Genomic DNA, 13,945 nt, shown 5'->3' on the forward strand with positions numbered 1-13,945 from the left:
CAAATAGCCAGAGAGCCTTATCAACCAGGAGACTGCGGGTGAGAGAAGTCTCAGTGGAGTGGGTGGGGAGGTGGAGGAGTCAGATTTCAGGGTGAGTGAGAGACCAGAAAATGGGGAGACAGAGAGTGAGGATGGAGGGCATGGAAACTTCCCTCGAGAAATTGGACTTGGAAGAGAAGAAGGGAGTTGGAGGAGCAGTTGTCAGAAGAAAAAACACTTTCTTCCTTTTTCTTTTAATAGTAGGACAAGCTTGAGCCTATTCAAATACTGGTGGGAGGAAGCCAGGAGAGAGAGAGAACAAAGATACCACAAGGGGGCGAAAGAAGCAGAAGGCGTGGTTCCCCAAGTGGAGGGATGCACTCCAGGTGGGAGGAGGGACACCCCGACCACTGTAACAAGGGAACAAGGAAGGAATGAGCCAAGGAGCCGATGAGCTTGCTGGATAGTGGCAGGAAGTTAAGGGAATTCCCATCTGATGTTTTCTATCTTTCCCTTTACTGAGGAGGCCAAGCGATCTCAGGAGCAAGGTGTTAAAGGAAAGATTTAAGAAGAGTGGCAGAAGTTCGAGAAAGAGGGCTAAGGAGGACAGGACTGCTAGATGGCTTTGACGATCCCATCAAGGCTAGTGGTGGCTAAACCATGGTGGCAACTGTGTACTGACCTCGGTCTTGCCTGGAATAGGTTTAAGAAGAAGGGCACCTGGACTTGTTTAGCACTGGAGTTCTGCTGGGTGAGTGATGAAAAAGATGGGTCTAGACTAAATAGGGGAAGAAGTGAAGAAAAGGGGGTGGAGTTGAGGAGCAGGTCTTTGGAACTGAGAGGTCAAGATGCTGAGTGGGATACTGAAGAGACCCAGAAGGCGGCAGGAGGCTCCATGAATGGGGACCAGTGGGCACTTGGCAGGGACAGTGAGGAGAGGGGCATGTGGATGGAGGGGGATTGTTCAAGCAGCAGAGATTCTCATCCAGGGGGAGGGGCAGTTGGGGAGGACAGGGTCTTCAGGGTTGAGCCAGCCTCCAGAAAGGGCAAGAAGATGGAGAGAATGTTCTGTGCAGACATGGAACATGGGAGGGTCTGCTAACCGCCGACCCACTTCAGCGGGAAGAGTGTAAAGGCTGGGGAGGGGGCAGAGAGGTGTGAGGTTGGGTGAAGGGAGAGGAAGCATAGAGGAGCAGAGAAGGGGCAGGGAACGTACAGCAGTTACAGAATTACAGAATTACGTTTTGGCATGTGAGACCCAGCAGGGTTAGCTGATCCCAACCTGGCCAAGAGAATTAGCCCCAGTGCTTCGGCTTGTACTCCGTGTCCTGGATTAACAGCATTTTAGAAAATACATGCATATCAGGGGACTCTGGAAAGACTCAGCTTGCATCACTGATAGCCTTCCTCATATTTCGTTTGTATCATAGGGCATGTCTTTTCCCACTTACCAAATTGTTCTGCAAACAGATATGCGTCCGTGATCTCTTATTGGCCTGTCATGCAGATATTTTTAACAGAGCAGAGGTTCTCAATCCTGCCCACACAGTAGAATCACGTGGGGAGGTTTTAATACATGCTAATCCCTGGGGGCCCAAACCAGTGACTTCAGAACCTCTGGGGATGAGTTCACTCAGTTCAGTTCAGTTCAATCGCTCAGTTGTGTCTGACTCTCTGCGACCCCATGAATCGCAGCACGCCAGGCCTCCCTGTCCATCACCAACTCCCGGAGTTTACTCAAACTCATGCCCATCGAGTTGGTGATGCCATCCAACCATCTCATCCTCTGTCGTCCCCTTCTCCTCTTGCCCCCAATCCCTCCCAGCATCAGGGTCTTTTCCAATGAGTCAGCTCTTTGCATCAGATGGCCAAAGTATTGGAGCTTCAGCTTCAGCATCAATCCTTCCAATGAACACCCAGGACTGATCTCCTTTAGGATGGACTGGTTGGATCTCCTTGCAGTCCAAGGGACTCTCAAGAGTCTTCTCCAACACCACAGTTCAAAAGCATCAATTCTTCGGTGCTCAGCTTTCTTCACAGTCCAACTCTCACATCCATACATGACCACTGGAAAAACCATAGCCTTGACCAGACGGACATTTGTTGCCAAAGTAATGTCTCTGCTTTTTAATATGCTATATAATCAGTCTTAAAGTATCTTTTGGTCGCTCTAAGGTGTGAGGAACCTGGGTCTTAGACCATTGCTACCTGGTATGTGGTCCAGCAGCCAGCAGGAGCAACATCACCTGGGAGCTTGATAGAAATGAAGATCCTCAGGACCTACCTACCCTCAACTTACCTACTGAATCAGAACCAGCATTTTAATAAGCGATCTTTCCCTTGGCATTAGCTGTGAACTTCGAGAAACCCTGCCTTAAAACAGTACTGAAGCCTGGTCCCACCTCTGGATATTCGATTTAACTTATCTGGGCTATGACCAGGGAATTGGAAGTTTCAAAGTCTTCCCAGATATTTTTCATTTTCAGCCAAGATTAAGATCCCTACCTTACAGCATCGAGCGAAGCATCAGGAAAGGTGCCTGGGGCATTTTTATTCAACTGGGTGAATCATCGTCATCTTTGCTTAATGATTTCTGACCTTTCATTTAACTTACCAATGAGCTGCATTTGCTTCTCATTTTGGGGAAAAAACTGCCTGTCATAATCTTATGGCAGGAACATCATTTCTGTTCATCTTCCAAAATGCTCATGGGAGGCTTAGTAACTGACAAGACAGGAAATACTGAACAACCGAAGGCTCATTACCTAAGGACTGGTTCATTTATTAAAGGAAAGAAAGCATTGCCTATAGGATCATCATTACAGAATACCAACCAACTCCTTGTGAAATAGAGAAGAACCTTCCTGATTGTGCTCATTTCACACACTAGCAAGGTTATGCTCAAAATTCTTCAAGCTAGGCTTTAGCAGTACGTGAACCAAGAACTTCCAGATGTACAAGCTGGGTTTAGAAAAAGCAGAGGACCCAGAGATCAAATTACCAACATTCATAGAGAAAGCAAGAGAATTTCAGAAAAATATCTACTTCTCCTTCCTTGGTTATACTAAAGCCTTTGACTGTGTAGATCACAACAAACTGTGGAAAATTCTTAAAGAAACAGGAGTACCATACCACCTTACCTGTCTCCTGATAATCCTGTATGCAGCTCAAGAAGCAACAGTTTGAACCGGACGTGGAACAACTGACTGATTCAAAATTGGGAAAGGAGTACGTCAAGGCTGTATATTATCACCCTGCTTATTTAACTTCTATGCAGAGTACATCATGCAAAATACTGGGCTGGATGAATCACAAGATGGAATCAAGATTATGGGGAGAAATATCAACAACCTCAGATACTCAAATGTTACCACTCTAATGGCAGAAAGGGAAGACGAACTGAAGAGCCTCCTGATGAGGGTGAAAGAGGAGACTGAAAACGTTGGTTTGAAGCCCCAACATTTAAAACACTAAGATCATGACATCTGTTCCCATCACTTCATGGCAAACAGAAGGGGAAAAAGTGGAAACAGTAACAGATTTTGTTTTCTTAGGCTCCAGAATCACTATGGATGGTGACTGCAAGCCATGAAATTAAAAGACACTTGCTCCTTGATAGGAGCAAAGACATGACCAACCTAGATAGAAAAGCAGAGATAGAAAGCAGAGATATCATTCTGCTGACAAAGATCTGTATAGTCAAAGCTGTGGTTTTGCCAGTCGTCATGTATGGATGTGAGAGTTGGACTATAAAGAAAGCAGAAGAATTGATGCTTTTGAACTGTGGTGTTGGAGAAGACTCTTGAGAGTCCCCTGGACAGCCAGGAGACCATACCAGTCAATCCTAAAGGAAATCAACCCTGAATACTCATTGAAAGGATTATGCTGAAGCTAATGCTCTAATACTTTGGCCACATGATATAAAGAGCCGACTCATTGGAAAAGACCCTGATGCTGGAAAGATTGAAGGCTAAAGGAGAAAGCAGCAGAGCTTAGATAGTATTACCAACTCAATGGACATGAATCTAAGCAAACTCTGGGAGACAGTAGAGAACAGAGGAGCCTGGCATGCTGCAGTCCTTGGGGTTGCAAAGAATTGGACACGACTTAGTGACTCAACAACAACAATAGCATTCCTGATTAGTTATTTATTCTGTTGCCTCCAAGACCTTGTTTGAATTGATACCAAAAGCCTTCTACAGCTTTCTTCAAGCCAGCTGATTGCACAGGTCAAACAACAGTAGTTTGTTTGCTGAAATGTTAGGTCTTGACTATTACAGGAACTCAGATAACAAGTGTTATTTTAGACCTGAGTTTCCAGAGTATAATCCAACCTTAAAAGTACATTTTGCAAAAGAACAAGCTTGACAAGTGTTTTAGGAATTTGTTATGCTATATGAGTTAGAAGGGCAAAGAAAATTTAAAGCTCCTCAGTTAGCCTGCATGACACTCATATGTTTGAATGGTTAAATCACTCATTTTTGCATGGGTGGTTAAATCTCATGAAAAATAGATTATTTTTGTTGAGGACTTTCCCCAACTTTTTGTTTCTCACTTCTGAGTCAAACACATGAATGCCTGAATCACTTTTCCCACCACTGATGATTAAAATTTGGCTTAAGAATTATTAAAATTAAATTAGTGCCAAGACAAAAGTACTACTTCTCAAGCTTTTATAAAGAAAAATATATCAATAGTCTTTTAAAATTATATAGGTTTCAGAAAACAAGAGATTTTGATTTCATTAGACTTGATATCAGTCTATAAGAAAGATGGTCATTCATTTTTAAAATTCGATAAAGAGCAATTCAGTGGATTTGCAATTCAGTTTGAATTCTGCAAGATCATGTTCTTCTTTTTAGGAGGCCAAAAAAAAAGCAATCAAAACTTGAAAAAAAAATATGTATCTTCTCCATGTTCTGAGTGGGAATGAGCCATGGAATGGTTTCCTACCCTCTGCTCTCAGGCCTCAAATTATTTATTGAACATTTTCCTTTCTTAATAGCTGAAGGTAATATGCATTCTAGATTTCATCTCCTGGCATACTAAGAGTGTTTCCTAAACATTAGGAGGCTTACTGTTGAAGTCAGCCAGACAACATCATGCATATTCCCCAGCAGGGAGATGAGAGAAGGTGATATCTCCTTAACCATACTAGAATTTTTTCAGAACACTCCACCATCAACTGAAGTCCTTGTCTTGGGTGTGTTACATAAGAGAGAATCTCTCTCACCCCTCACCTGGCATCTGCTACATTGTTCTGAGTGCCATAGCAAGTGAGGTCAAATTTGCAATTTGGAACTTAAAATATTATAGAAAAATCCAGTTTTTCAACTAGTGCAGATGGATAGTTACAATCATTATTCATGCCTTATGCATTATGACTTTGTAGATTCATAGATCAATGATGAATTTTAAAATATCATAAAATAGGGTCAATTTAATTCTGAGTATTCTACTTGGAGGCAAGCTTAAAGTTGAGTGATGAAAATGACATTTTCATGGAGTCACTTAGAATGGAGGATTGGATTTTATTACTGTGGTCATATATACCTGACTGGGCTTCCCAGGTGGTGCAAGTGATAAAGAACCCGCTTGCCAACGCAGGAAACATAGAAGACCCGGGTTTAATCCCTGGATCAGGAAGATCCCTAGAGGATGACATGGCAACCCACTCCAGTATTCTTGCCTGGAGAATCCCACGGACAGAGGAGCCTGGAGGGCTATAGTCCATAGGGTTGCAGAGCTGGACACAACTAAAACAAGTTATCATGGCATGGCATATACCTGACTACCAAACACGCGACATGTTGACTACTAAAAGAAAATGGGATCCCCAGTATTTAAAGTGGAAGTTGATATAATCACCTACTTGATCAGATCATCTCAAGTGACTCCACATGTAGACCACAGATGGGTCTTGACCAGAAATTGCTGCCAGGCAAACGTCTACCATGTTTCCTACTCCCTGTATTTAACACTTTGCATCATAAAACCATCCTTTCCTACTAGGCACTCTTAGTTTCATGAAACTATCTTTAGAAGAATCACTTATAGGACTTCTCTGGTGGTCCAGTGGTTATGATTATACATTTCCACTAAAAAGGGCATGGGTTCGATCCCTGGTCAGGGAAGTTCCACATGCCTCCTGGTGGACCTAAAAAAAAAAAAAAAAGACCTTCAATTAGGTCCTCTGGTTGACTGACCAACTTTTCTTTTGAATTAATGCAGGGGTTCTTGAGTTTCCTAAATCCTGCTTTTAGTGAGAGCTCTGAGTAAACTTTATAAGATGCAAATACAACTAAATTATTTGCCTACTTCAAATAATCAGTGGCTTCCCACCATTCACAAAGTCACCAGGTCTGAAGTCTGACCCTGCAAAATGCTGCCTCTGCCTTTGTTCTAACCTCATCTGCCATTACTGCCTCACCTGTAGGCCTAGACTTCCGTGCCTTTGCACGTGCTGTTCCCTTAACTGGAATTATCCCATCTGGAAAACTCTTACTTTCAAGACTAGTCTTTGACTTCATCTTCTCAATTCAGCCTTCCCTGAGCTGTCTTCTTGAGTGGTCCACTCTGTTCTCACCTCTTTACTTATAATGACATCAAGGTGTATATCCTGCTTCCGTCCACTTTCCGTGTAGACTGAGCTCCTTGGATGCAGGGTCCATGGATGGCCTCTTCATCATGTGGGACTCTCACCTCTAGCATACCTGGTATATGGTGGCCAGTTCTAAGAGACTTAGGAATGAATGAATGAATGAGGGCCTCCCCAAGTGTCTAACAATAATGAGGGAGGGACTTGAGAATGGAGAGAACTTGACTTGTTCATTAAGCAGGCTAGAGTCCTACTTTACTTATTAAAAAAAAATACTCATTCATTTGGCTGTGCCACGTCATTGTTGCATGCAAGATCTCTAGTTGCAGCATGTGAACTCCTAGCTGTGGCATGTGGGATCTAGTTCCCTGACGAGGGATTGAACCTGGGTCCCTTGCATTGAAAGCACAGAGTCTTAGCCACTGGACCACCAGGGGAGTTCCTATTCTTTCTTTCTAATTCTAACAGGTGTTAACTCACTGCCTGCCTTTATGCCTTGTAACTTTCCCTCTTCTTTCCACTCCCATTCAAACCTGATAAAATATTACCACTTTCATGTTGGTTTGTGTATTAAAGTTCTCACAGTTCATGAATCTAGGAGTAATAGGGACACACAGTTCCAAAATTTACTTGTGATTGTGAATAAAGGGCCTCATGATTTCCAGTATTAACATGGAGGCCAAAATGTAATATATAGGTCACAGGTAAAGTATCCTAAGATTTTGAAGTCCATTTTGAAGTTTAAGGTATAGTTTTTAAACATCAAATGCTACTCTCCAAGATAGACTTCTCTAATTGAATTGCATGGCAATAATTTGCAAATATTACGTTTAAAGAAAGGCCACAATATACAGAACCATGTATTGTCTTAAAATAACTGTATTATGCTCATTAAAACATGGAACGTTCCTTTCCGGTGTGATTGCTTTGTTTGATCAAATTGAAAGTCAGGCTTTCTATTTTGGCATTATGCCTTATTTCCTAGACTAAATGAAATTATTCCATTAGAGCAAATAGACGCTTGATAATGGTTTGATTCCAGTTTTAATTGGAATGCTGTTCTCAGAATATTTTACCATTCCACTATTATTCCTTGATACTGGATTTTCAAACAGAGACTATAAGCTAGCACTGGGTTACAGCCCTCAGAAGACTAGAGTAGTTGAAATCCCAGGGGAATTTCAAACCGCGACCTTGTCTGAGGCAGAGACGGTGCTGTTTTCCGGCTGTCTGCTGGCAAGACGTATTTAGTTGATTGAAACAAAACATTGAAAGAAACATCCCTTCTGAGGTTTGATCTCAGCTCCTCTCAGATGGGCACACATCTGGAGATGGATAAGCAGCTAACTACACAACTCCCCCTCTTGTTACTAGAGTAGTCTGCACCAAGGCATCACGATCATTTCTTTCTCCTTTTCTAAGGCTTCCTGACTGCAATGAGGCAAGAAGTGACCCGTGCCCACAAAGGCTGGGCCCTGGACTCTGTGACCATCCACAACGAAGTTCTGCGGCAGACCAAGGAGGAGGTCACATCGCCCCCTGTGGTAGGTGCCGCTGGGCAGGAGCAGGGACGCTTCTGGAGCTGGGGCTCCAAGTTCAAGTTCTGCTGAACGTGGACCTGTGAGTATCTCCATCAGGTCCTCTGGCTTTGCAGTGAGGGTTTCCTTGGTTGTAACCAGGACACCTCAATGCCAACTCCTCCTGCATTTGCCAGAGTGGGAATGAATGATAAACACCAGGAAGTCCCCAAACTGCATTCTTTGTAATTACAAGTTACATTTGTGCGTGCTCGAAAGGACTTTCTGCACGTCTCCATCCACTGCTGTGGGGTACTCACAGAATTAATGAGGGTTGAGGGCAGTAGAGGCTAACAGGACTGGCAGTCCTGAGCTCTGGGGCCAGTTCCAGCCATGTCCCTTCTTAGCTGCAGGACCCTGGGTGGAAGGACAACTTGCCTGGAAAATTCCGTGGACAGAAGAGCTTGGCGGGCTATCATCCATGGTGTCACAGAGTCGGACCTGATGCACACACACCACACCACACCACTGACTTAATGATGGTATCATATGTGCTAATTTTCTGGGATGGCCCATGGTTTTACTGTCAAATCATGTACTTCAGATTTTGGTTCAAGAGGTATGGTTCTTATATTCTTAGCCCACATGGGGGATTTTAGAAAACACTTTGCAGCTAACCTCCCTCTCTTTAATTGTAATATAGATTTCCTTTCTCTTACCCAGTCCTCACTGGAAATGGAAAAATGGTCACCATTTTCTACATAAGTGTATCTTATGAGCTTACGTGATTGTTGGAGTCTCCGCCGTGATTCCCTTTAGACTTTTTTCTTACTGAGCACATGTTCTATGGCTCCCCAGTGCCTGCAAGATAAAGTTCAGGCTCTTCAGTCTGGTATCGACAGTCTTCCACTGTTAAGCCCTAACTTATTTTATAACCATTGAACCTGCTGCTCAGTAAAATGCGTGGACTTTCCTGACCATCCTGCCTCTCTTGCCACCCACCCTCTCTCCTCTTGTGTTTCCAAGTGCAGCGCACGCTCCAAGGCCCTGTCCTCCACAGTCCTCCCTGGGCGCTCCAACCACAGTGACCTGTCAGTCACTGCGCTTGGCCTCAGTGCCCTTCACGAGGCGGCCCCTCTAACGAGCATGTGCTGGTAATCAGGTCATGTCTTTTACAGTTTGTTCTGTGTGTGTGTGTGTGTTGCCTCTTGGCTTACTGGTGAGGCCCTCAAGGGTAAGTCCTACTGTGTGAAAGACAGACACAGGCTGAGGTCAGCCACTCTGGGACCCCTTCTCCACCCCCCGCCCATCACTTCCGCTCTTGCTCTGCATGTCTGACCTCTAGGGGCGCTCAGATGAAGTTAGAACCGCCTGTTGGCTTGCTCAGTGCAGGTTGAGATCCCAAGTGGCACCCAGCTCTGAATCCTGTCCTGGGTGCTCCCGCAGGACCCCGCACCAACTCAGAACACCCCCGTCAGAGACTTTCATTTGCAGCAGAGGCAATCTGGCGCTGCTGGCTGAGTCTTTGGTCCCAGGCCGGTCCCCCCCAGGCTCGAATCCCCAGTGACAGAAGCATTTCTATATCACTCATGTACTTAGTCACTCAGTTGTGTCTGACTCCTTGCAGCCCCATGGACTGTAGCCCGCCAGGCTCCTCTGACTATGGGATTCTCCAGGCATGAATACTGGAGTGGGTTGCCATACCCTCCTCCAGAGGATCTTCCCAACCCAGGAATCGAACTGGTATCTCCTGCATTTGCAGGCGGATTCTTTACCAGCTGAGCTACCAGGGAAGCCCATAGCCTCCAGCTATGCTGCCGAGGAATGGTGGGCTCAATATTTCACCAAGCAATGCATCCTCTGGTGTTTTCTTCTTTGGGTAGTGTTTTAAGATTGCTGTGCATTCTCTTTCCAAACTGATGACCTTCGTTATGGCATTGGGTGTCCACCTCACAACAGTTAACTTTTTAAAACTTCCTGGTATCTTCTGCTTGGCTCTTCCAGGAAGGCGTATACATTTATGGGCTGTACATGGATGGAGCAGCCTGGGACAGACGGAATGGGAAGCTCACAGAATCCACCCCCAAGGTGCTCTTCACACAACTGCCCGTGTTGCACATCTTTGCCATCAATTCCACGGCGCCCAAGGACCCCAAGCTGTATGTGTGTCCCATTTACAAGAAGCCCAGGCGGACTGACTTGACCTTCATCACTGTGGTGTATTTGCGAACAGTCCTCTCCCCCGATCACTGGATCCTGAGAGGTGTGGCCCTTCTGTGTGACATCAAGTAAGTTCCTTTCCACCTGCTGAGGGCCCTGGGGCCACGGGCAGTCAGTGCTGTGGAGAGACTCGGGGAGGCGTGTCTTTCTCCCTGATGATTGCTTGATTACTCTTTCTAAATTAAAAAGTTGATATCTTACAATCACTTGTTTGTGTATGTTTTCTCTCATATCAATATTTTGAAAGATGATTCAAAAGTATTTTTTTTTATTCCAGGCAGTCATATTCCATTTATAATCATTTTTTAGGTAAAGTCCTACTTTCATGTTTGAATACTTTGGAAGATTTGAATTTTTAAAAACTAAAAGTATTAATTTGTTGCATCCCAAAAAAGAGTCTAGTAGATGCAATCGTCTCTCTCAAATAAAACCCACCTTTCCTTTGAATAACATCGACCCAAGCCTGAGTTTATGCAAATATATTATCTTTTGCTTGTTGTTTGCATTTGGTCTTCTCTCCGTGTTTGTGAAATGGGAATTGGAGGGTTCCAGTCAGTACCCCCTTGGGACTTACAGCTGGTGGTGTGAAATATTTGAGACAGAAAATCCACTGGGATGGCTGCCCTTGCAATTTAATTTTATTCAGTATTATTTTTAAGTGCTTTTGAGGCCCAGAAATCTCTGAGTCTCTAGCTCTCCCCTCCCAACTCCAACTCCACAGGAGATAATGAAGCACACATTTCTAGGCAGCAAATGGAGAAGGAAAAAACAAACTCCATCAAATGAAATTAGGTTACATGCTGAATGCTTTAAACAGCAAAGTCTTTAAAAAGTGGAGCTATTTCTTACTCCGTAGCTAGTCTGAAACTCGATATGAACCTTTATTTCCTGCTAAAGGAAATTGTCAATTTAACAAAACAGATGGGGTCTCATATTGAATGTTCAGGCAGCTTCTGGCTAATGAAGAAGTGTCTCTATGGTCTTCCCATCTAGAATCCTCTTGCCTGCCCCCAGCTAAATCCTCAAGCTTCCTCCCCTCTGTCTGTTCTGAAGGAGGGGGATGTTTCAGGCTGCCTTGCTCTGCTTTCATCCCTGTGTCACTCTGATCAGAGGTGGCCAAGCAAGAGCCCAAGTAAGGTGTCTAAAGTACCCAGAAGAAATTCCACCATAGTCTAGAGCAGGGGTCCCCAGCCTCTGGGGATCTCATGCCTGATGACCTGAAGTGGAACCTATGTAATAATAAGAGAAATGAAGTACACATAAATGTAATGCACTTGAATCATCCCTAAACCATCCCACCCTCCATCTGTAGAAAAATTGTCTTTCACGAAACTGGCCCCTGGAGCCAAAAAGGTTAGAGACCCTTGGTCTTGTGTACTTTCAAACAGTAGAAAATGCATTATAGGGTGCAGGGTATTCTAGCCATGGCCTCTGGTGTGCTCTTGATCCTGATTCAATGTCAAAGCCATAGCACTTTCCAGGACCGTTTTCTTTTTTTTAATTGTTTAGTTTTTATTTCATAATCATAAATTTAACTTTGCAATCCAGCTAAACTTGGAGGGGGATAAGGAAAATATGGAACCCGAAGAACTGTAGCAAGAGCACAAAGATTATGGGATATTTCAAGCAGATGGGAGTGAAGGGGTGCTCTCCTGGGCTACAGAAGGAATGGTCTGGTGGTTAAGTAAAACACAAGTCAAATTTATTAGATTTGTCCACAGTCAGCAATGGTGGTCTTCTTGCTGGTCTTGCCATTCCTGGACCCAAAGCGCTCCATGGCTTCCACAATATTCATGCCCTCTTTCACCTTGCCAAAGACCACATGCTTGTCATCCAACCACTCAGTCTTGGCAGTGCAGATGAAAAACTGGGAACTGTTTGTGTTGGGGCCAGCATTTGCCATGGACAAGATGCCAGGGCCTGTATGCTTCAGGATGAAATTCTCATCATCAAATTTCTCGCCATAGATGGACTTGCCACCAGTACCATTATGGCGTGTGAAGTCACCACCCTGGCACGTAAATCCCGGAATTATTCTGTGAAAGCAGGAACCTTTATAACCAAATCCTTTCTCCCCAGTGCTCAGAGCACGAAAGTTTTCTGCTGTCTTTGGAACTTTGTCTGCAAACAGCTCAAAAGAGACGCGGCCCGAGGGCTCGCCGTCAACAGCGATGTCAAAGAACATGATGGGGTTGACCATGGCTAGACAGCAAGGAAGGCTCCGGGATGGCGGCATCTGCAAGGCCAGGACTGTTTTTTAAAAAATCAAGTAAGTGAGCTCCCAGTGTTTTGGCTCTTCCCTCAGCCTGTAGTCACACTAAAAAGATAGCATCCCCTGGAAAGACTGACCTGAACAGAAGCTAGCCTCTGGAAGCAACCACTCTGTCTGGGTGAGCAGAGCGGAAGCAAAACACGTTACAAACCGCAGTTTGCTGTGTAAGCAAACCGAACTACAGGTTCCCAGATAATGCACATTTTATTCATATTCCTGTTCAGTTGCCAAAATTACTAAAGCAAATCGCATTGTCTACCCCCCTGGATGTCATGGTCTGTTTTCAGAGAATAACAATTGGATCCAATGTTTTCTTTTCTTTTTAAAAATATATACACATTTATTTGTTTATCTGCAGCTTTGGATCTTGGCTGCAGCACGCGGGGCCTTCCTTGCATCGTGTGGGGTCTGTTGCTGGGCTCATGGGCGCGGTAGTCACAGCACACGGGTCTATTTGCTCCTCTGTACACGGGACCTTAGCTCGCCTGCCAGGGATCAAACCCGCGCCCCCCCGCACTGCAGGGTTCATTCTAGTTAGTTATTTATTTTGGCCATGCTGGGTCTTCGCTGCTGTGTGGGCTTTTCTCTAGTTGCAGTGCTTGGGCTTCTCACTGCCGTGGGCCCTCTTGTTGCTGAGATTGGGCTCTAAGGCACACGGGCTAAGTTGCTCCCATGTGGGATCTTCCTGGGTCAGGGATCAAACCTGCATCTCCTGCATTGCAGGCAGATGACCACTGAGCCACCAGGGAAGCCCTTAAGGCGGGTTCTTTACCTCTGGACCACTAGGGACGTCCCAGTCCAGTGTTTTCTAATGACTTGAATGTCCTATGAAAAATTTGGGAAAGAGATGGGAAGGGTGTGAATCTAACAAAGATCATGGATCAGACTGTTTAAAGCCACACACATAGCATTTCCTGAGAATTCTCTACTGTTGCAGATTATTTTGTTCTGTGTCAACCCCGAGGAGAGAGAGATGGGTGCTGAGGCTTCCTCAGGAACGGACACCTGGCTTCCAAGTGGTGCCCCCAAAACTAGTCTTCCTCGTGGTGGGCACCCCTCCACTCTCCCTATTGTACAGAGCTGGCTGGGGTCCAGGTCAGCTTGCCTTCTCTGGGCTTGCTTAATGCTTTCCTTAGATGTTTTGAGCCATTGAACTTGAATAAGCACATAACCATTTTCTCAGAAAAATTGTTGCTCTTTTACTAATTACATAATTTGCCACACTTGAGTGAGGGAGACCTGGTGAGCACAAAAGAGCAGAGGACCCAGGACTAGATGGTTAAGCCGGCTGAAGCCGGAAGAGAGAAAAAGTAATTTTTGGTTCCTCAGAGTCAGTCCACATGGTCTCATTTTGGTCTC

The 13,945-nt window shown here is 44.7% G+C and overlaps 2 protein-coding genes across 3 annotated transcripts in view; one reads left to right on the forward strand and one right to left on the reverse strand.

Moving 5' to 3' along the window:
* DNAH8 (dynein axonemal heavy chain 8) overlaps positions 1 to 10,779 on the forward strand; it is a 311,786-nt gene extending 301,007 nt beyond the window's left edge. Inside the window, exons 91-92 of one of the 2 annotated variants that reach the window (XM_043907360.1) lie at positions 8,000 to 8,121; positions 10,099 to 10,779. In XM_043907360.1, coding sequence (XP_043763295.1) covers positions 8,000 to 8,121; positions 10,099 to 10,386 — 410 coding nt within the window. In that variant the 3' untranslated portion in view covers positions 10,387 to 10,779. The remainder of the gene's footprint in view (positions 1 to 7,999; positions 8,122 to 10,098) is intronic. The other variant, XM_043907362.1, reaches the window with a different exon arrangement.
* A 1,026-nt stretch (positions 10,780 to 11,805) lies between these two features.
* Positions 11,806 to 12,517, reverse strand: LOC122697036 (peptidyl-prolyl cis-trans isomerase A-like). Its single transcript, XM_043907367.1, has one exon. It carries the CDS (start codon positions 12,512 to 12,514, stop codon positions 12,020 to 12,022), a length of 495 nt encoding a protein of 164 aa, XP_043763302.1. The 5' UTR covers positions 12,515 to 12,517; the 3' UTR covers positions 11,806 to 12,019.
* Between the last annotated feature and the right edge of the window lie 1,428 nt (positions 12,518 to 13,945).

Source organism: Cervus elaphus, chromosome 7 (genome assembly GCF_910594005.1).
Source record: "Cervus elaphus chromosome 7, mCerEla1.1, whole genome shotgun sequence".
Taxonomy (NCBI): domain Eukaryota; kingdom Metazoa; phylum Chordata; class Mammalia; order Artiodactyla; family Cervidae; genus Cervus; species Cervus elaphus.